A 24,439-nucleotide genomic window follows, 5' to 3' on the forward strand; every position below is an offset into this window, starting at 1 on the left:
ATATAAAATAAATAAGATTTCAAAGTCTGGTCTACATAATTATGTAAACAATCAGAACTCAAGAGTGAGTGAAATTTATATATTTTTCCAATGAACATAGAATTCAAATCATTTAAATTTCTATACTTTTTTTTCCCCACAGAGTAACAATGGCCACATCAACAATATAAATCTGTTACATGATTACAGAAAAACTCAACTCCACATACCAAGGTATAGCAAGCTGCTATTTAGGTACCTTGGAAGAAGTATTGCAGACTGCAAGCTATATCTAAAATGCTGACACCAAGCAAAAAGAAACACCTTGGGGTTTGCTCACCTCTCAGCTGATACTTTTTCCCCCCAGGTAAGACTAAAGCACAGCATTGGAGTTACTGCTGAGTTCTACAGACTAGAGAACAAAGAGTGCAAATGCACGAAGACTCAAACCCTGTAATCTAGACAACAACCAAAATGAACTGGTGGCTCTCCCTGCTTAGCAAAGCACAAGAAAAATTACCACATTACTGGCATATTAAATAAAGATCATTCCACATGCTGGGCAATGCATTGATGTCACAGTTCATTCCCAAATGCTTCTCAGATGTTCCTTTTTTTTCCTAATAGAGCCAAAAAGATTCCTCTGCTTCTAATACTCTTTGTGAATAAAAATAGCTATCTACCTCTGTCCCTATGTTTCAGATGAGCTAAGAAAAACCAAAAGCTCTTTTCCTGTTTCATCTTTACTGACAGAATAAAAAAATCCTTAACAAAAAAATTTTCATTTTCTCACTCTGTCTGAAGTGCCAGGTAAGATACAGATGGGAATTCAATGTTCAGCTTGCTCACCAGTCAAGGGTCACAATTTATGGTTTTCTCCTTCTCTTTATGAGTGGTTCTAAAGCTGCTGAATGAAATTCCCCAGCTACATCAGCACTGGTATGAAAAAAAAAACCCAAGAGAAAGTTTCCACAAAACAACAAATACATCTCTTTTCTCAAGCCATACTTTCATGACTATATGGAGCCAACACGGAAATAACATAAAAACTTATTTCAAGTTAATAAGAACTTTGACAATTTCATTGGCTTCCACATAGAACCAAGTCTAAAGGATGTAACTGCAGAAAATACCAAGACTTCTGTGAAAAAAGGGGGGGAATGATTTTGTTAGAAGTGTTAATGCACACCTTACCTGTTTTCATGAGTCCTTGCATTCTTAAAAATCAAGATTACAAAGGCTAGATATGCCTAGATAAAAATCCCAGCTGGCAAAGTCTACACTTGCAGCCTCAAACCAACACACAGGAATCCAACTGAGCTCTGCATTTGATTTACTGCATGAGATTGAGAACATATCTTAATACAAATCCCTGCCAATATTATATTCCTTGCAATAGCATATTTCATACTCTTTTGCCAAATCTAATTTTTAAAGACTTACATAATCCCTCAACTTCCTTTTGGATATTAGCCTCTGTTCTGCTGCTTTTATTGGCTATTCAGCCTACAGTTAAATATCTCTGTGCCTTACATTAAATATTTTTATCCATCCTCACTGTTTGTACCCTGCAGTCATCTGCAGCCTATTGCTTTCTGCTTTGGTCATCGTTACTTACTGCATTCTTTAGCCTTTATTTTTTCATTTTTTTGCTCAGATGTTTCCTGACTATTCTGGTCTCTAAGCACTCTCCAAATATTTCTAATCCAGTAGTGAAGAACTGAGCACAATCTTGCTAGCAATCTCCTCAGTCAGTAAGATGCAGTACTTCACTACTGATGTAAAATATTTTTCTTAGTCTGTTTGAATTTAAATTCAGCTTACATTACAAACTTAGATACATTTTAGTGTTCATCTTGTTTTAGGAGAGTCTCAGGATTACCATTTTCAACATTTCTATTACCTTTAACAATGGCAGTGAGAAAGGACAAGGGATAAGAGGAACATCTTGCAGCATAGAATAACGTTTTTTTTACAGAAATGCAGAATTGATTTTCAGCCTCCTTTTGAGTGCCATTAGCACTCTACTGAAGACAACTCTGAGGTATCTTTAGTCCAAGTCCACTTTAAAATGGAGAAGAGACACTTGGCTTATTCCTAGGATTACTAACACTAAAAGGCAAATAACGGGAACTTCAGGAAGAGCTGTGGCTTATCAGTTCCACAAAAATGCAACCAATGTTTCTAAACCAAATCAAACCTGTCTCCTCTGGAGAGCCTTTGTCATGTGGATTTACTGACCTGTGTTGGAATGGATTTGAGGAGCATTCTTCTGCACAGTCACAGGCTTTTTTATTTCTCCTCACCACTATTTCTATTTTCAAATGGATTGCAGTATAATTTCTGCAATATAAAGTGGTTTTAAATTTAATTTATTACTTATCTCAGATATGAAGCTACACTTTAAGGAGCAACAGTAATTCATCTCCAGGACTGCGAAGTGAAAGAAGGAATCTCCTAAAGAATAACTACTTCTAAAAATTGGTCATAAGGTTTTTATGGTCTGTGCACAGAAAATAAACTGGAATTGAAAATAGATAGGGAATTGTTATTCCATGAGGGGCTACACATAAACTGCCAACCAACTGCTTTTCCTTCACGTGGTTTTGTAAGCATGGTCACCTAGAATCAGTCACGTCATTGCACTGCCCCTCCAGACTGAACAGGAGAAGCAAGGCCACTTCCCATGCTGCTGTACTGTGAAGGAAACAAATGAATTAGCAGTCCCACTGGATTAGGACTTCCACTCTCATTTTTGTCTCCTCGCCAGACTGTGCCCCCTGATGTGACTGAAGAGCAGGATGCAGGAAGGCTCACTTTTGCTATCATGTTTTACAGTTAATGGCTTTGATTTCTAGATCTGTCTGCAGTTTGGTTTTTATTTGTTGGCTGTGAAAGTTTTATTCTGTTCTGTTAGCAGCAGGAAGTGGATGGCTAACTTGTCACTGAAAAAGCCCAGAATAAATCTTGCAGCAGCCACTCGTACACTGCTGCTGAATCAGGGCAGCTCTGCAGGAAGCTGTAATGCATTATTATTGTTTGTATTATTGAGGTGCTCACTGAACAAGAAGAGCCTCTGACCAACAGAACTCACAATCCAAGGAAAGAGAGGGACTGACAGGACAGCAGCTCGTGTTTCCATGGCCAGATGGATCAACCCAACCACTGCAGAGTTTACGTTATGCTGACAACACTCAAAGTCTGCAGAATCACATGCATTTTTATATTTTTCACATGCCCATGAAAATACTCACCTGCATTCCTAAAGTGTGTATTTTTCAGTATACAGAGGAAGAGAGACTTTGCTAACCATGTGGCTGTGAAGCAAGAATTACCTCAGTGCAGGCTGGCACACAGGGTGGACAAAAGCCTTTCTTATGGATTTCTTTGCACAGGAAGCCTTATGCTCAAGAGTAAATATATCTCTACATAATATATCAAGTCAAGGGAAAAACCAGAAACAGCATTACAAGTATTCAGTTAGATCACTTGATCTCGGGTGAGTGTCATTCCTTAAGTTGCATTTAAAAGAGCTCTTGAATCTGAAAACTCCATTGAGAACAGGAAAACACCATTGTCACATTAAGCCTATGGATAGCAAAGTGTTCACCACCACAGAGAAATATGGGGAGTTTAGAAATCAAAACAAATTACTCTGATTTTCTGGAAAGATGCAAATGACCGAGCCCACATTGCACACCATCTTACTTGGGAAAGCACCAGCAGATCTACAGAAGCCACGATTTCCTTTGGTTCTATCCTGAAGAAACCAAGGAGTGTATAACCAATAGTCAGATCAGGTGCTGGAGTACAAAAGCTTGAAGCAAATCAGCCTCTTTGCCCTCAAAGACCTCATGGGATTTACTATGACAAGAAACACTTTCTGCAGTCTCTCTGACAATAAAAAACTGCAACTCAAATGCATTTTTCTCTTAGCTACCTGCCACTGAATTTATAACAGCAGGAGATGGTGCAATCCTTGACACATTGCTGTCTCAAGACTCAGGTCTGCATTAAACATTTTTAGGTTTTCAGGTACAGTGTCAGAGCATTACAATTAAAAACCAAACTAAACAAAAAAACTCCATCAGATTCAGTTACTCCAGTACTGCAAAACTAAACAGAGGGGAAAAAAATACAGAAATTCATTTTTCAAAGAAAACCAAACACAAAATACCTGATGAAACAAACAAGAATTTCATCAAAAGCAGAACTAATGGAAACCACTGAATTTACAGGAATGAGGGCTGCAATCCCAAAACTGCATGCATGGTTTTTGTCATAATCCACCATGGATAAACTGCTAAATTAAACTCAGCACCAAGCTTATTCCATGGATTTGGAGGTGTCCAGCTCACACAGGTGCAGAACAGGAGGAAGAGGCCCACGAGGAATTACCAGCATTGCTCTGGCAGCCGTAGAAGTGTCACAGTCAAAGCAGAACCAGCTCACCTGCACCCCTGTGGCCCCTCTGCAGTCCTCTTGCTCTGGGAGAGGATTTTTATCATGCTTTTAACTTCAAACATCAGTATGATTTTAACAGAAAGAGCTGGGCTCTATTGAGCAGCAGTTGTATTCATCTTACTAGACTAAAATTCACAGAGGCTGGCACATAAACCAAACTGCTTTTAGAAGTTAGATGTTATGGAGACTGACTGGTAGAACGTACTATATGCTGGTAGCAGCCCATAAAATATGTAAGAAAATTTTTATAACTTTTTTTTAAAGTTGTATTTTAGTTCTGAAATCTAATTCTATCTCTCTACTGTCTCACAGTGTGCAATATTCCACACTACTACAGCTGACACAATATGCTCAAGTAAACCAGTCTTGCTAGGGCATCAGACAGCCACAGAGATACCCCAGTCAGGCATTTTCCTTCTCCTTGGCACTTCTGAAGAACTGAATGCACTTTTTACCTGCTATTTCCAACAAGTGAGTAAGAAATAGCTTAGGAGCTTCAGGTCAAATTAAGGAAGAACGTATGCACACACACAGCAGACACATTCCACAATGGTATACAGGTATTACAGCTAACCAACTGGGAACCCAGAATGATTTAGCCCAACAGAAGTTCATCATCATTAATTTCTCATGTAATTTAAAGATGTGATTAAAAAGATTTTTTAACATCCCCAAAGCAAAGATTTATGGCTCAGTGGTTCTGCAGCTGACACATGTGATGACACATCTGTCATTTCTTTCCGATAACCTTCTACGTGATCCTACAGATAAAGAAGCAATTAACTTAGAGAATTAGACTTCCTCCTGTGACAGGGACCATCCTTTGCCTTGACAATTCAGGCTTTCTGCCTGAACCTTTTAGTCCTTCTGTCTTAACACAATATATAGAGAAAATTCTGTTCCAAGGAAAATATTTAGGTCATTCTTGTGCACGAAAAGCTGAACAGCCAAATGACTGCATTTGTAAAATTTATAGCCAAGTGGTCTGCTTTGCCTTGGGATGTTCTGGTTCCTTTCCATGCATGCTGCAGAGGGTGAAAAGATACTTAATGGGTTTTAAATAACTGCAATAATTTAAGCAGTGCTGAGTAATGTGGATGAATTTAATACAGGGAATATACAATTAGCTCTTAGTGGGGAAATCTATTATTAAACAGAACTATATTAAACAAAAGGTTAGGCCACCAATGTGACTAAGAAAGCAACAAAGAAGTGACAGCACTGGCTATGGAAAATGGAAGAGGACTGATCCAACCAAATAGAAATGTTTATATTTGATGGCAGGCACTCTGGAAACAATTTATGAACAAGGCCACATACTTTTAAGGTGCAATTCACTTAACCAGGGCCTCCCTGAAGATCAGCTGTTTTTCTGTGTTTATGTCTACTGGGGGAATTTACAGGAGTAGCTCCATTAGAGGTGTCTGCCTTATAAACCTCAACATCCAGGCGAGATGAGAGACTGGGTGGAGACTGAAGGGCTAGGAACTGATTCCTTTTGGCTGAACCCTCTCCATTAGCAGAACAATGTTTATCACAGCTCTTTTCTCCAGTGTTAGTGCTGGGAGACTGCAGCCTGAGCCTTGTACTGCCCACTGCCATGCACACATACACTAACAGATGCACTGCTCTCCTCCAGCTCACAGCCCTAGCAGCTGTTGAGTATACCCAGAAAATATTATCAAGGAGATATGTCAAACAAAATTAAATCACAAAAGACAATCCTCCTTAATTCTGTACTGCCAGTAGTTAAAATGTAAGCTTGGTGGAAATGAGCTAATCTTGAGTACTGAAAGGATACAAAGCCTACATTTAGAACCTCTTTTCACACTAGTAGCACCCAATTCTCTGTCACAGTCACTGCAGCAGAACTCAGTAAAACTCCTGTTTAATGAGATGTCATTTATCTGCAAATACACTTTACAATAATGTATTTCTAACTACTGCAAATTGATTTTGTTTCATTCCTTCCACATGTCATTGTGCCACCGAGGATAACTCCTTTGATATTAATAGTAATGAAGATGCATCGCATCTGACAGCCCTAACAACATGTTTAATACAACATTTTAACTACACGTAGATGAAGAATCAGAAGGGAACACTTTTTTTAGGTTCCATTGTTTCAGAACACAGTCCTGTATAAAAGAAATTATCCTACTTAAAAGTTATTTCCACTTTGATATTACTTCTATTTAATTTGACAGTTTTATTTTGGGAAGATTGCTTTCTGACATACTGCAAATTATTTTCCCAAACAATATGGTTTATCCTTCTGTATCTGCTGTAATCAAATTTGTCTCAATAGTCTCCTGTTTCTGGTATATAACTCTGGCAATTTAATACCCTAACTTATTTTAAAATGACAATCCTAAGGTGTCACTTACAAAGAGAAACAATACAAAACATGCTGTCTCCGACTGCTGTTGCACAACACAGTGATGGATTTATTCAGGCTTTGTTTCACTCACTTTGTTACCAGAAAGTGGTGCTGCTGGAGAACAACACACGTTCTGCCAGAGATGTTTGTCAGATCTGACCCTTTTCCTGCCACCTGAGTTGCCATTTAGGAGACTCTCCAAGCATGCTCCCTTATCTAATTCAAACACTGCCATTGTACTCTCCACAGGAAAACCATTTAGGAAGCTTCACCTTGATTTCTGTTCTCTCCCACCTGATTTGTTTGCCTAAGGAAAGCACCCACTTAACAAGGAGGCAAATCTCATTTACAATTGCGTGTACAGAGGATGTTTCGGAAAAGAGCATATGCTGCAATTTTAAAGAAAATTAAAAGTTGAACTGCAGGGTCAAGCCTTTTGTTTAAGGAAGCACTGTATGCAGAGCTGCTGTAGCTTGACATATATATTAACACTGAAAAAAACAAAAAACATGGTTAAAAATGAAGCAAAAATAACCCACTGCACGCGGTGCTGTCCTCGTCTTTCCTTCTTGCAGTTCCTCATTCCACTAACCAAGTTCTAAGAAAACATTCTCCCTTATTTTTAGCACAATTAGGGCAACAATCAGTATGATACAGATTATTAGCTTCTAGACCAAGCTGAGAAAGGTGACCACCTACTACCTGATTTGGGACAACACTCCTCACAAAAAGCACAGAAGAAATACTTACAGGAAGAAATAATGTTAAGATTAGTTAGCGCTACTGACCAACAACTATCACCTCACTTGAACAGCACAAGAGAGTGGAAAAGGACCTTCAGGAATGCACAACTCTAAACATAAAAATGGAAATTGTCAAGTCATTTAGTGACAGAATGAGCTTTTAAGACCATGAATAACACAAACCCTCCTTGCAAGCAAGTGCCATAAATTAGAGATGAGAGAGGTGAAATGCTGCAAGCAACTCCTGACATCCCAAACTATTTCAAACAGCCAGTAACCCTGTCCACTCTTCAAAGTTTATGCTGACATTTATTGTTGCTCACTGCATTTACCTCCTGCTTGTAAAACTCTCAACACGTGCATTAAATATGAACAGCTCCAGGGTGGAGCCCTGAAGTTCCAAGTATGAACAGCTACCCACTTTCAGATTACAAAAATCACGTTGCTGTAATGACCATTATTTTGTGCACATACTTTACCTGCACATCGTTGGTGTTCATCCTTGTTCCATCCTTGCCAACGAAGATATCATCTATGTCAACCAGAATGTACCTATCCAAGGACAGTGTGAGCTTCTTTCCAGAGAGGAAAGAGATGGCATCTATGAAAATCAGCTTGTGCAGCCAAAAATTCAAGTTATTGCCGAAAAGGACTCGTTGAATCCCATCGTGAAGCCCCAAGTCATGAATTACTGTGGCATAGAGAGCAGCAGGTGGAGAAAGGCTTTCTGACGTCTTTACTTTTGCAAATATCACTGGTTGATAAGTTGTGTGATTAATCTGGAAAACAGCCCAGTCATTTCCAAGCAAGGGCCCCTTCTCAAGCTTAGAAGGTTTAGTCACATGGAGCAGTGGGGAATGAGGGTTAATGCAACAGTCCTTAATACCCAGATTGCTGTGGACATGGAAAGGAAAACCCTTCCACTGAAAGCTCTGCAAGCTGTTCTCATTGCCTTTGTGAAATCCGATCACACCCACACCATATTCTATGCAGTACTTATCTAGAAGGCCTCTGTTCCACGAGTCCATGTTCACGTACTTAAGAATGTTCTCATACACTATGAGAGCGTACTTGCCTTTGTTCTTGTCTATAAGCACCGGGAGGTCACCTTTCCCAGATGCAATCTCAATGTGAAACTGAAACCTGCTAGATTCCAGAATGGTTATGATATCTTGGCCTAATGCTGAGTACTGGCTTTCCACAAACACCAGCACTACAAGGTCTGTCCTCAGGGGATCAACAGGCTTCATGGTCTTCACCTCCATCAGCTTGTAAGGCAACAGTTGAGCATCACCACATTCCACTTCTGAAGAGGTTTCAGGGAGTTCATTTTCCTGTTTGTAGCCATTATACAAGTAGTAGGCAGAAATAACTATGCTCACCATACAAAAAGTGGCCAGCAAAATTACTGTTCTTTGAAAATGTCTGTGAAGTTTCAGGATAAAACTCATGGTGTTTACTTGCCTTAGACAGCTCTCAACAGCAGCATGAAAAACAAACACAGATTCTCAACAACTTGTTCCAGTCCTCTGAAATATTTATGTCACCATTGCAGCACACACATCTATCTTCCACAGAGCTTTACTGAAGGTACAGTCTAGAAGAAAAGAAAATCAGAGATTTAAATGAGACACCACCTTGTGAAGAATCATCTGCTTAAACTAATGGGGAGCAAAGAAATCACTGCCAGCCAGACGTTTGGAGACCAACAGCTCAACATTTTGCAATAACATATTTTTTTCTGCTCCCACTACTTGCCATGTGCATTTGAAGGTCTCTAAATCTGACAGGTTCCTCAACTCAGAGGATTAAATAAAGCAGGCAGAGGCACTGAAAAGCAAGACATAAAAGGAAAGTATTTACAGTGTTTTAGAAATTCTTTTAACCTAAAGAAAAAAGTTAACTCCAAGTAGACAACTGCTAACAACCAAAGAATTGAAGAAAATTTATAACTGTAAAAAGCTGGGGCAACATGATGAAACAAATTCTATCTTGTATTAGTTTTTCAAAGAAGCAAGAACATGCACATCTTAACTGCTGTACAAACATGTACTGATACACTCTATATTACATCTATTAGAGGAATTTTTTTAAGCAAAACTTGCTTCCTGCAACATTAGAGGAAAACAAAGCATTTTTCTGGACTGTGGATTTGTAAGCTGTTAGAAGCATTTCTTTGCATTAAAAAAACCCATAGAACAATCAAGCTCTTACATTTGAAAAGAGAAAGTAATAAATCAAAAGTTGAACCTAACATGCAGATCACCTAAGGATATACTTATGTTCTACCTTGTACTTAAGGAAAGAGTAATTTTTCAAACCAGCAGTACAACTGCTGTCAAAACTCCCTAGTAAAACAACTGGCTGGTGTGACAAGCATAAAATAATGATCATAAGTCATAAACAAAGATTCAAAGCAGATTTTGAAAAATATTTAGTGTGTCAAGATCTAGAACATGCCACTGTAACTTCAGTGTAGTTTGCACCCAGGCCCATTTGGAAATGGGATTAGGATAAGGTGTGGCATTAATGTGGTCATTTCCATACTGAGAGGTTAATCCTTCCATTCCTGGTTGGGTTTTTTTTAATCCTACATTGTAAGCAAACTGGTCTTTCACTCCAGATTTTCAAAAAGGGTAAAAAAAGTTATATACTTAACAATACCTATGTCATGTCCAGAAATTTAATTAAACCCTGAAGACAGATCTTCCTAGTGTCATGATGAGCATAAAGTAATAATAAATGAGAAAAATCAGATGAAGGGAGAAAAACTCCAAGTCATTCTATTCATCAAAACTGCAAAATTCAGCATGACCAGCAAGTGCTGAGAGCTGTCTCATTCATAGTTAAGATTCAGAGCAAGATTCCTTCTGTCTGGATAGATTCTGCTTTAGATGGATTTTAGTCTCCTCACCTTCTTATTCACAGATAACTGTTTATCAACCCCTCCTCTTCTGGGAAATCTTAAATTCAGCCTTGAACCTTAGCTGCAGCAGCACAAACTCAAAGCTTTTGGGCAGGAGACCTGCCTTTCACCCAGGCTCACTAATTAGTGTTAGACCAAAATAACATAACTCCAACTTCCTGGGTTTTATCTTATGTATAAAGACCAAGCAACAATATGAAGGTACCTTCAGAAGAACTCAACATTCTTAATAACTGCAACGTCCAATCCTTGCCACACTAGCTTCAAGAATATCAGTCTGGATGGCATAACAGAGCTATTTAACATGGTAACAAGTCAGGTGACAAAGAGAAGCTTTATCCTGAATGAGTTAACACCAGAGAGAGGTTTCCAGACAGATGATTTTTCATTACACACACGAAGGGTTCTCTTCATTTTGCATTTCCAATTCAGCTGCCTGAATGCCAAGAAACACATAATTTTAGTGCCTAAATTTAACACTGACTGCATTCTGTAGAAAAGCTGTACACACACCTATTTCTCTTTGATAACCACAGATCTGGCTGGTCTGTATACAGAAAAAATGAGAATTGACACTGACCTAAGCTCATAGCAAGGAAGGGCTGATGAGACAGAGCTGTTTGAACAGGATATTTCACAAGGGTTGCAAGCCAAGAAACATTTGCAGCAAGGACACGGTTCCTAATCCCATTCCTTAGAGAGGAAAATCTGGAGCCAGCCCAGACACCCGTGTTTTCTTCAAGAAAAGCCCTGTCATTGTATCCTGGCTCCTAATTGCAGGTGCCCCCTGGGGCTACAGAGTGCAGCTGTATGGAGGAGTGGCTGGACCTGCCAAGACAGAGGTGAGGTTCGACTGTGAGGAATGAGGAATTCTCTGAGGCACAGGACACAGCCAGACTTGGCACACTCCCCGCTGAAGGCAGTCAGGAATTGGGATGCAACAGAGCAAGGCACGAGGTTTAAATGCACACTCTCACACTCTCTAGTATCAGCTTGAGGCTTAGGTAATTTTCACTTGCTTAAGGACTGGTTTGCATGGCAGGAGTTCCAAAGAACACAGAAAGAAGAAAACAAAAATGTCAAAGAGAACATGCATTTTACAATATCAACAGTCTCAAAGCCTTGATAAGGTACAGTTGCTTTCCTTGAGGGACAGCAGCATTTTCTCCTGAGCAATAGTCCTTGCTGGATACTCTAGTGCTGTATTAGAGCAGCATGCTAAAACAACTCACAATGCACCGCCTTGACAGTGACATCCTTGGGATTCACCACACCACACACTGAGGGACCTATGGAGATCATGACAGTGACCTTTATCACATCTCTAGAAGTGGCTTCAGGGAAGATGCTCCCTGCTTGCTATCATTTCCTACAGTATAACCAGACAAAAAGTGCAATTCTCAATGTATCTACAGTGAGTAAGCTGTGAGAAGCAGCATTTCAGAAGAGGAGTGCTTGAGGAGTCTTCCTTTCATGACCAAAGAATGCAATATTTACCAAAGAAAGGAGAAGTCGTGATAACATCAACATCAATAAAAAATATCTAAGTATAAGAAAAAGGCTTAAATTTAAAAAAAAGTCTAGAAAGTCTTCACAAGAGTTCAAGCTTTTTAGCATTGTTTCAGTGAAAAAACATGAAAAACACCCATAGATAGAGCTGACCATAGATAGAGCTGCCTGCATCAGCAGTCTCAGCTCTTTTTGATTTCTACAGCCATGTGGAATTCAGTGACAGAGGAATATGGTCCCACCTGTACCCCAAATCACTTCAAATCACCTGAAAACAGGAATCCGATATTAATAAATCCAGAGTTCTGTAATGCTGATGTTGCAATAAATTTTACCTATAAAATAACTTGTGTGGTATTTTTCCATGGTTTGAAGCAATAAAATTTGCCTCTTTGTTTTTCTATCTAGAACTTTATTTCTTTAGAAGAACCTGCATTTCATCTCCTATTTTACATTTTCATGCCACTGTGTTAAAATTCAGACCAGGACCTTTTACCTCTACTGCTCAAAGCAGGAGGTATCAAAATGCTCTCTTAAGGTGAAAATTAGCATCTTTGAATATTCAGAATTTGGTTTTTAACTTACAGACTCTCTATGGAGAAGATCTTGCTGAGAGAAAGCTGAGTCATGGAAGCAAGTTTTGCATTTTGTTATGAACACAGACAGCAAGGCTCAATGCTCTTGTCATCTGCTGCAGAAATTGTTTCTGCAGCCCAGAACCTGCTCATGTGAAAATCTTCCTGGTACAGGAAAGAAATACCACCTTATTAAGCAGTAGATTTACCATTCTGAACATACTGCTGGGCAGTCACAATTACAGGCATCTGCAGGCAGCCAGCATGAAACAGATGCATTTGAATAGACATCTTCAATTTGGATTGGTTTGGGGGGTTTATAACTTGTTCTGCTCGCTGTTTCAGGGTTTTTAAATTCACTACCAAAGTAGCACTGATCATAGAACAAATACTGTGAGGAATCCCAAAGACCCAAAGGACACCGTAAGTGAGTTCCTACCACTTGCAGCTTTCTTTAGTTTGTTGTTTCATTGCTAAGCATAAATGACCAAATTCTTGGCTTCTGTATATCATTTCCCCCTGATAACCCTCATGGAAACTCTTCCACAAGACAATACAGGCTGGAAATGCAGCCTACTAAATTCTTAACAGAGGTTCTCAATCCAGAAACTGCAAAGTGCACATAATCTTAAAAAATGTCTGATAAAGTTGAATCATGAGTATCAACACAATTTTTAAAATGACAAGCAACTTTTTTCTGCTGTCCTAATATCAAGATTAAAGCAATAGGCTCAACTAAAATATCCATAAATAAGCAAGAAATTGTTCTCAGTTTATCAGATCAAATTTATCAAAGCCCAGTAAGAAAACTCTGGTTTAGTCTTACCTCAGGCCTGTGCTAAGGCAACTGTTTGCTGCGGCCCTTGATTAGAAACAATAAAGTTGGGTCATACTTAAAGGTAAAAAACATACTCTTAAAGGGTAACAAAAACCCTTTTCATCAAGAACTACTAAAAAGTTCTGGACTGAGTAGTCATCAATATTATTGAGGTATACTACATTTATCTAGAGACATATTTTTAATAACTTTCTTCTAATAATCCCCATCACTATAGTCCCATTCTGTTCTTTACCAGCCTGGACACTACCACAGTGCTGGTGACATGCTGGGGATGCATTACATGAAAAATGAGTTTTAAATGCTTTAAACAAAGAGCAGAAAAAAAGGAGGCATATTGTTAAGCATTTTACTACAGACATTTAAATCTCTACTGATTAGAATGCTGCTTAACTGCTCTGAACATAAAGGTCTGCTCTGGCCACTCACTATGAAATACAACTTCACAGGAAATATTCTGAAGTCATTTTAGTGTTACTAAATTGGAAATCTTTGGATATACAAAGGATGTGGTAGGAAGCAGCAAAGCACAACCGAACACAACCAAACCTGGGGTGAACAGCAAGGCTCAGACTTTTAAATCAGTTATGAAAACACCAAAATAACCTCTGAGTACCCCTACTTACAGCATTACTCTACTGACTAAAATATTCAAGCATTAACAGCCCAAATGAGTAAATCCAGGTTGAGAATGAGACCTCGCAACTGCATATTAAAAAGACATTTTCAACTCGTAAAAAGGTGATATGAGACATGAGTTGTCAAGGGAAGCCTTTGAAACCCTTTAGTATCAACAACAAACCCTGGAATGTGTGATTATTGAAAGGTTTACATTCCCTCACAGCTGTTAGAAAAAAAGGAAATGGTTCAGGCAGCACAGCAATTCTGATGGATAGAAATTCTTTTTCAAGTCCTTCAGGTAAGCAGTTTGTAGTTTCTACTGTACCTGCGGTATCCTAACCTCCATGCTGCATTGCTTAATGCAGCACTAGATACCCTTATAGGATAGGGATTCAAGCATTACAGTTTGTCAAGGAAAAATATTTCTAAATATTAAATATACAACGTTTAAAATCGTTTAAAAGAAGGTTGTAAAGACTTCAACAGAACACAAAAGTTTAGTTTAGTCTTCAAATTACTCTTTGCCTTCATACAACACTTTGTACAGAAATATCTTAAAGCTCTTGACATCACACAATTTTTCTGAGATAAACGCTGTTACTTTTCAGCAATTGCAAAAACATCACTATCTAAAGAGCAAATGCTTTGCTCAAGGTGTCTGAGATAAATGTCCAGCACACTGTCTGGTCCATGACCATACCATTACTTCCCCTCTCCTTTCTCCCACAACTGCCAAGTGTGAAGAGTTAATAATAAGGCAGAGTTCAGAACCAGTTCTTCCATGACACCTGACTGGGGATGCTGACAGTGAGAGAAACCCTTTCTTTCACTTACCATTCCATTAGGAAGAGAAAACCCCACCACACCAAAACCTGAAGCAATTATCCAGCATATCAGGCATCGAATTGAGTAATATACAAGTTTTCTGCCATTTCCCGAGGGCTGCACATGACAGCTGAACCGAGCAGCAGCATACATCAATTTCTGACAGGATTTGGGGAATCCAAGCAGCTACAACCACCCGAAGTTATGAATAATTACTGCACTAGGCTGACTAATTGTGTGCCCCAACAGAGCCATAACCAATTCCCGCAGACACTAGAGGGCAACAGCATCCCGCTGAACAGCTCCGCGAGGAGAGCGAACGGGAAAAGCCCAGCCCCTGAAGGGCTGCTGCGGGGACCGCGCCAGGCAGATGCTCAGTGCGCCGGGAAACAAGAAAAACCAACCAAAACCCCAAGAAAGCCCACAGAACAACCCCGCAAACGCTGCCTCGGCAGCGGGAGCCTCAGTGCCGGCACCCGCCCCGTCCCGCCGCGCTCCCGGCCCGGGCGGTGCCTGCATTGGAGCGGGAGCCTGCGGGCGGCTCGGGCACAACTTTGCCGGGGGCACGGAGCCGGCGGGCGCGGAGCTGAGCGGCTTCGCCGCGCCGGGCCCGCGGACACCGCCGGCCCCGCTCGTTACCTCCGGGCGCGCTCCGCCAGCATGTCCCCGCGAGGTGCCTCAGATCCCGCCGCCGTCTGTGCCCTCCGCAGAGACTGCTCCGGGAAAGGCGCCGGGGCACGGAGCCACCCGGGGCGCGGAGGTGCGGCGGGGCTGCCGCCGGGGGTGCAGCACCGCCCGGCAGCCTCGCCGCGCCCTCCCGGAGGAGGAGCCGCGCTCGCCGGCGAGGGGCGGGCGGGGGCTCCGCCGCACCGCCTCCCACATCGCCCGCCCTCCTCCGGGGCTCGGCCGGGCCGGGGGCGGCTGCGGCCCCGCGCCCTCAGGCTGCGCCCGCACGCAGCGGCCCGAGGCGCCCGCCCCTCACGGCACCTGCGGCGCCCCCCTCCCACACGGGGGCCGCCGCCGCCTCACTTGTGGGATTCTTAGTCCGTGTCTTAAATAAAGTATGATTTAAAAAAAAAAAAAATCTTTTTTTCTCCTCCAAAACCAATTTAGGAAGCCCCTGCTGCAGTCGCGCTGAGGCGAAGTTTAACTCACACCCTCCCGCCAAATCTCTCGCTGTCGGTGCAGCTTTAGGTATGGCCGATTTCTGAGCCGGTCTAAAGGTAGCACACAAGGGTGGAAATTCCGTGAGGTCAATTACATTTTGTCAAGACAACGTAGGGTTAAAAACTTGAGAGAATGCCAGTTAATGTGTTTGCAGCCTCGCTGCTTTTCTTTATTGAATTTTCTAACCCTATGTTAAACACAGTTAGTCCCACTGTATTTTTCACTGACACCCTGCATCCCTCGCTCTGAAGATGGAACTGCTCCATTACTACAGGTGAAGGAGTTACGATTCCCTGTGTGAACTAAATTGGCTTTCACAAATGGGAAATAAAATGAATAAATTTTACAAGTGCCCTCTTGATCTAGCTAATTTACCTCACAATTGCCCAGTGATTGTTAGCTCACCTAATGGCTCACAGTTCAATACATCGGATTAACTCCATCACTGACTGCTTGTCTGTCCAAACCTTCCTCTCTGTGACTAACTCAAGGCAAAAACTTAAAGGAGAAAAGCTACAGCCACCTGAATGTTGCTTTTCCAAACATCAGGAGAATTTACAGCTCTTAATTCAGGAATACTGTTATTTACTTGCTCCTCTTTTACTCCCTTTTATTCTCATGACACACTAAATACCCCAAATTTTACTGTCTTCTAGACTACAAAACAGTGCAAGGTCCATAAGCTAGACTTAGAGTAGAAAAGAGAACTTGTCACAAGGGCTTACTATGTGTGAGGTTATTAATCCCTGGAATAGAGAGTCATCTGAAATCCTGTTGCCCTCTCAGTATTCTCCAGAAAGGGACTTCCTCTCCGATTAAGCTTCTCAACTAGGTGAATATCCTGACATAGTCTTGTTTTGGGGACTCTCTATTATGACAGACTTTTCCTACAACAGGCTAGGAAGCATGGGGTGGAAGTCAGTCACAAGTGCCTGAAATTCTCAGCTGTGAGTTCAAAGCCACATTTTCCCTCCTACCCTTCTCTCTGAGCAGCTGTTTTTAGGTTATCACTGGCCAGCCTGGTCAGACACCTGGAGAGCACCTGTCCTCAGAAGCACTTGGTTGCTCACAGAGATGTGCCAGACACCTCACAGCTGAGGGCTGCAGCACTGCACATCAGCAGCTGCAGCACTGAGCCCTCCTGGCAGGAATATTAACAACTTTCATCTTTCTTGGTGCTACTTTTCAGGTTTTTTGGTCTTGAGCTGTCAGTGCAGCCTGAACTGGGAGTGATGTCTTAGCCATTCTTAGAGAAATACATCTTAAGGCACCGCTGACTGCACTTTTGGCCAAGATTTCTGCCTGGCACACAGCACTTCTCAAAAAAATAGGAAAATGAGTAGTAAATCCAGACAAGAAATTAGGGAAGAGGAAAACCTACTGAACTGCAGGCAAACAGAGACACATCTAGACAACTGCTACTCTCCACCATGAACTAAGGACTCAGCTTTCTGCATTTGTTAACGCTGGCCTCTACACATGAATGCTCCCTTTCCCTTTCATGTTTTTCTTCCAACTCAAGTCTTCACCTGAACGATGTCCTTGTGCATCATCAGCAACCTCTCCTCCTCAAATGAACTGAATCCCACCTTGTCTCAGGGTCTCACTAATTTCAGGCAATTACTGCAGGAAACTGTTCTAACCATCGCATGGTTCTACATCTGCAAATGAACTCTTGGTCCCACTCAAACCTGTGCAAAATTTGGTTATTTTTTTGTATGGTGATCATTACTACAACTCCCAGCACAAACTGCTCATAGAATGGACAGACTGATTATACTGCACATCAGAAAGGTCATGGTTTGGAGTGTTACTTGTAATAGCAACACTTTTCCATTAATAAAGAAATACTTTATCCAGTCTTGCCATTTCCAAGTTTAGAGATGTCTTTTAACCAAACACTCATTTTTATTTGTATTATTTTTATTAGAATTTTCTTGCAGGAAGCAATTAAATTGAGATAGGTATTTGAAAGCAAGGAGCATCAAGGCAATTGCCTGTTATTAGTAATTTCATGATTACTTTTTTAAAGCTATTATAAATGCTACTAGTCAAAAGGCAAACTTACTGTAGATTTAAAATGCCCTTTGGATTAATCAGAAACTTGTTCAACTGGGAAAGGTTTTCTTTACACATTTCATCAATATAATGAGGAGAAAAACGTGGCCTAAGATTTAAGAAATGCTCGTGGTCAAAAATGTAATCGGCTAAGAGGCTATGTCAGAGAAGAAAAAAACCCCAACACTGTTCAAGTTTGAAGTGTGTAAGGACTATTCTCTAGCAAACAACACAGGAAGCCAGCCACACTTTATATGGATTTTTCCCTATAAAGCCACTATCTTTCAGATGGAAAACCCACTTACTGTTTCTTTTCACAACTTTCTATTTAATTTTCAATACCTTAGCCTAAAAAAATCCCACTATCTGCATACATTGCAGTAATACCTTTCAAACCAGTGGAAGGAAGTTGCTAATTACATGCCGTGGGCGCTGACTGCTTGGCAGCAGCAAGGCGCTTTTATCTCCAGGCTTAGAATAAACTATTGTTATAAATATGTTTTGTTCCATGTTAATCAGGGTATCGAGACAATTGTCATCTTGTACAATGATCAAATGGGCAGCTCAGGAATTCATTAGGTGTGTCTGTTGCAAGCTGCAAACCCACCCATTACTGCTCAAGTCATGCCATGTGAAGTCTAAGACGGATCCATTAATGAGGAGGACTGAGCATTTTCTGTTGCAATTTACCAGGAAATTTGCTTATGAAAAGAGTGAAAAGACTCTTCCTTCCCATTATATCAGGTTCAGAGGTTCCAAGTTAATAAATATACAAAAAAAAAAAAAAAAAGCAGCAGTGACTCAGAATGTATTAATTTTAGTGAGTTGTTTTGAATGTATGTCAATTTGAGTGAAAGCTCCTTAGCAATATTGAAATTTGTTACAGGAAAAGGATAATGGGGATGAAAGAAAATTAAAAAGAAACAGTCGCTATAAGCACAGTTAACAGTCTGCAGCATCTTTGCCCTTTTAAAGGAAGTAATATGCAATTAAAACTTCTGTTAAAAATTGATTTTAGAATATATAATAAAATAGGGCTAAGAAGAATTTGTATTATTACCCTAAAATCAATTCATTTTCCACATGAATAACAAAGGAAAAGTTCTAAAATAGTATTGTTATTTGCAGAGAGGGAAAACATTCAACTGCTATACCCAGCTCTTCAGTAGAGCAATAATCCAAACACTTGCCAAAGCAGAATGCCATTCACAGTCAGCTGGAAAAATTGTCATAGTTTCATCTTTCCTTTCCCTTAGTAGAAGTAACTCTGGAGAAAATGAGTAATTTAGCTGACTTTTCTTGCAAAAAGCAGCATGCTTTAGCACTGCCTTCAACTTCCTCATACCCTTTCCTTCCTTCTATATAAAAAAAATCCCTCCTGCCCTCTATGCTCCTGAGCACCCAAAGCACATCCCCGCTTCCCTGTAGCAACAAAGAGCAAGAACCAGAGAAGTTTGCACAGGAATGGGAAGTTACTCAGCATGCAAGGTAACACTGCAGGATCAATGACATGACTGTCTGCTCCAGACTGAGAGCTCATCAGCTGAGAATCACTGAGGTGAGAAAGGACGTGGGGACCAGTCAAAGTTAGGGAGTGTCTCTGTCAGCTGCCAAAGAGATGTGTCTGGAAAACACCGCAGGCAGTGCTCAGAGAGGAAAAGGAGAGGTGGATATGTGCAAGTATTGATGCTACTTCATATGGCTGAGGTACACCCTCCCTTGGAAGGCTGGTTAAAGTTCAGGGAAAGTGATTCCAAGTGGCAGAGGTGCAGAGAAGATCAGGTGAATACACAGCCTGTCCCACGATTGTCGAGGTGAAGGTTGAGAGGTGATATAGCTGCAGCACTCGAGGGGGAGACATCAATATGCAGTGGTAGCTCACAAGTATTTAAGGAAAAGAGATTTTTGGCATAATAATGATTGGGTAAAACTGGTGCAGAAAGTTAGGATGGAAATTAGAAGAAGCTCTTAAATCACCAGAGTGAAGCAGACCTGTTCTGAGTAGTGAGGGCAAAAAGAGTGGTTAACTTTGAGATGGAGCTTGAGTGACAATCAGACATTGTTCATCACAGTGCTAGACTGGCCTTGATGGCTTAAGAGCATCTATCAATCAGTGACCCCAGAGTTTTTATGGTGCTGGGAGATCAAATTCAGCAAGAACACAAATAAATCCTCATCACTGATGTTGAAATTGCTATCAGCTGTTTCAGCTGTGGTGGTTTGTTTGTCACACTGGTTGTTTCAGGCTGTCTGTAGGCACTAGAGAAGATGAGCATCTGCACTCTGTTCACATGAATATGAACACCTCCTCACAAGTCATCATTTTTTAATGAAAGCCTGTATTCTGGAACATAAGATGTTAGCCTCCAGGGAAACATATCAGCTTGTCATCTGTCCCACAAGTCAACAGGTAAAGAAAAAAAGGTGATATTGTTTTCTTTCCTGCTAGAATTCATTTGAATACCAGATCTTTCTGCTTATTAATATTTCAGTTCTCCCCAAACATGAAATGGATTGCAATATCAGATAAGCTGGTAGAACTCTTATGTTTGATATATATTATTTTGATTTAATCATAAGAAATTACGTCAATAGATTGCCCCTATATAATTATGCATCATGCGCAGAGATCTTAATTACCCTGTTCATCAATATTCATGATAGCCCATATTATCCAGGGTATTATCCTATATTGTTATATGTGATGCCACATGAATACCATATGGGAGAGGGATTTAAAAAAGGTTACAGGCTAATGAGTGTATTTTATTCCACTCAGAAAACTCAAGAGAAACAGTTCTTTTCAAAGATCCAGAGACTGTAATTACATGCAAAATGTTAAGTCACCTTAAAGGCAAATACTAACCCAGATGGACTAAAGATTAAAATTAAAAGCTAAACCTTCCTATTGTTATTAGTGCCCCACTGCACTAGATATTGTGCAAATATATGAAAAAGGTGATTCTCATCATAATTCTACCTTTCAGCTTGGTTGTTATAGAGCAGAAATTGTAGTAGGTTTAAGCTAGCAGCTGGTAGCCATATAATAGCAGTGAATTATAATGATTTATAATGCCAGAAATTTTGTATGTAACTCCCTGTGAAGTTTCCTAGGAGCTGTGCCTACAAAATACTGCTTTGGCACGTCAGCCTTACCACTTAATTTGATTTACGCATTGTGTGCCACAGCTCTTGCACATCGTGCCTACTCCTGGACCACAAACTCAACAGGGCACAGAGGCAGCTGGACAACTCAGGGGACTCACATGAAATCAGGCTGCAGCTCCCTGCCCACTACCTGCTTCTCAAGTGTCACTGGCCTCTGTGATTCTAAGGACGTGTGAACAGGAGGGATGCTCCTGCCATCCTTCAGTGCAGCAGGGGGAGCACAGCCAATATCTCTGGCACACCAGCACGACTGATGCTGTAACAACTCCCTGCGCCTTACAACATGATTTATAACTATCTCGATAGTGTTTGAAGTCTTGATTCTGCAAACAACTCAGGTGCCACTGTACACATAGGAGATCAGAGGGCTGCACCCAGGAGGCTCTGGGAAGGCTGAGCCACACTGAGTTCAGAGAGGAGGCCCAAGTTCATCATGAGTGAGCACCACAGCCAGCAAAGAACTGAGGAGTCGGGATTCTGCTGAGGAGCTCCTCCCCCAGTCCACTTTTGAGGCTGGTATTTTTCACTGAGGGGCACAATCAGAACTTCTCAATTCAAACAGAACATTGTTAGTTAATTCTTTTCTAGAATTAGTATTTTGCTCTTCCAAACACTATTTGCTGTTTGAAGCAGACTGCAGACTGATGGAGGTGCATGTTTTGCCTGTAGCAAAGCAGCATTCTCCTTCTTTATCTTAACACTGCAATGTTTCTCCTCTTTGACATAAACAGTGTCCAAAGCACTCTAATCCCATCCATGCCCAGTACAAACAGCGCAAACAAGGAATGATTTATGCATGCTTGACTCCACTCTGTATCTTATTCGATGAAGATGAATTACTGTGCTGGACAGGGACACATTCTCCTGAAAAATCCATCTTTGTAGATTCTGGTGCTCAATCTCATGCCTTGTGCAAATGTATTTTAGTACGCTCTTGCCACTTTCCACTTGCTAACGCCACACACAGCAGAGTGGCCCTGGCAGAGCACTGAGGGAGGTTCCCTTGCTGGCTCCAAGATACAGTTCCAGTTTATCACTTCCAAATGACTCTGCTCTTGTGTTCCAGGACAGGTGTCATTTCCCAAATTCTGCCACATGCTGATAACGTTATTTAAGCAAAAGACCGAATCCTCTCCCTCTTTCCTTCCAACATCTCATTGTATGCTCTGCACTCTCTGCCTTTGTAGCCACTTAGGAGACAAGTCTGTCCATTTATACATTTAGCAAGAATTTAACTTTGTTGATACTGGACAGAAAGTCAAGGGTCTCCATCTTGTGACAAGTTTTATGCATGGCTGTGGTATGGAATTGATGCTTCCTTCTAGGGAAAAAATGTTTTAAAACCCATGAATTGTTGATACAGGTTCAGCTCCTATCAGAATTACCCCAATACAGTTTGTCCTTAAGTAACTGGACAGGTACATTACCCATTGCTCAAACCAACAAAGCAGCAAATTAACAACAAATAAGCTAATTTTCCCCATTCTCCTTCCATTTTCTCTAGCTTTCAGTATGAACTGATCAAACTCAAATTTAATTTGTCTCCTCCCATAGTATCTTACACTCTAGCCATATAAACACTGAATAAAATCCATGTTCAAGCTCCTTCTTCCGAAGGTAACACAGTGACAGCACTCATGTGAGACAAACTGCATTGCAGTTTTTAATAAATCAGTCTTTACAAAAGCATTTCTACAACTCCTCTTCAAGAACTGGCAGTGTAATGAAGAATGTCCCTACCTCTTATTCTCAGACCAGAATATTAAAATACCTTTCAGCAGTTTAATTTCTCTCTGAAATTTTTAATTACAGTCTCCACTCTTATTTTACTCAGTACAGCTTTGCTTACAAGAGACAATATTCTGTGATTTCAGGGCCACAGATACCAGGTACCTGCTCAGTTCCTGTATCCCAGCTAAGATAGCAGACAAACCCCCTGTGGTGCTGCCACGTGCTTTCCTTCCTGCAGGCATCCACTGGGCTCTCAGCTGAGAACACTCACTTCACAAAATCCATTGAACAGCAATCAGGAAAGGTTCATTATGAATACCCCCCGCATACAAAGCTACACTGACCTCAGAGAATTTTTTTGTATTATAGGACCAGGGATCAGACAGTGTGATTTCCAGCTGGTGCAGACAGGAGCTAGCTTCAAACATCAGCTCTAGAAGCAAAAAGCTCTATGAGGGTAATGATGCCCTTAAGACATACAGCTGAATAGGTTTTTCCTTTAAAAACAATCAATCACATCCCTTTTCCCAGCCTTCAAATAAAAAGAACAATACTTTTCTATATAATTGTAAGGCTTCACTCCCAACATGATCTAACAAGAGTGATGCCAACTCCTGTATGCTTCGAAGAACTATTGCACAGAAAATGTCCCCCTGTGTTCTGCAGTAGACATTCCCTAGTGCAATGTTTAGTCTTTCAGCCTTAATTTAATTTTGTAGCATTTGCTTGTACATGCTGTTGTTACCCACATAAGCTTTTCATTTCTCTCTCTCTTTTTTTAATTAGAGGTGCCACTTACAATTCGCCTTCTACCAGGTCAAAGAAGAGAACAGAAATACAACTTTACATAACAACTGGCAATTCAAATTGTTAAATCAAGCCAAGAGTCAGTATAATGCAATGTTAATTTTCATAGGGTAGACAGAATATGAAATATTTTTATATCCCTAGACATTTACAGAGTACATTAGGTTTATGTTTTGAAATCAGATTGTTACCAAGAGCTTTCTGTTTAAAAATATTCCATGACGCAAAGAAAGGAAAAATCTGAGACTTACTGGGGAGCAGGGAAATTGTCACCATGTTGAATGCTCTGTTATTCCTGCCCTGAATTGGCAGCTTGGGCAATATTCTTATAGGAGAACTGGGAGAAGCTAAATCACATGAACCCTCCTATCATCTCATGCTCAGATGGCTACGGGCAAAATGGGTATTTAAATTATAGTGCCTGTTTAGTTAAACTCATTTCTTCCACCACTGACCAGGAGCAGTAGGACTTCAGGAGTTAGCTCTCCTCTTGTGCTACTTGTAATTATCCATTTTCTGAACTGCCATTTGCACTTTACTGTGCACAAGAGGGAGAAGATCTTTTTTAGCTGGAGGTCTGGGTATACTCAAACCTTTTGTGGCATCTCCAGTGGGTGTCCAGAGATCATTCAGTGCTGGGTGGCAGTA

At 40.7% G+C, this 24,439-nt stretch overlaps 1 protein-coding gene across 1 annotated transcript in view; it reads right to left on the reverse strand.

Annotated features, from left to right (window-relative positions):
• LOC132072360 (bifunctional heparan sulfate N-deacetylase/N-sulfotransferase 3) overlaps window positions 1-15,635 on the reverse strand; it is a 50,644-nt gene extending 35,009 nt beyond the window's left edge. The window contains exons 1-2 of the mRNA XM_059470622.1: window positions 15,500-15,635; window positions 8,046-9,163 (exon numbers count right to left, since the gene is read on the reverse strand). Coding sequence (XP_059326605.1) covers window positions 8,046-9,017 — 972 coding nt within the window. The 5' untranslated portion in view covers window positions 9,018-9,163; window positions 15,500-15,635. The remainder of the gene's footprint in view (window positions 1-8,045; window positions 9,164-15,499) is intronic.
• Between the last annotated feature and the right edge of the window lie 8,804 nt (window positions 15,636-24,439).

Source organism: Ammospiza nelsoni, chromosome 4 (assembly GCF_027579445.1).
Source record: "Ammospiza nelsoni isolate bAmmNel1 chromosome 4, bAmmNel1.pri, whole genome shotgun sequence".
Lineage (NCBI taxonomy): Eukaryota > Metazoa > Chordata > Aves > Passeriformes > Passerellidae > Ammospiza > Ammospiza nelsoni.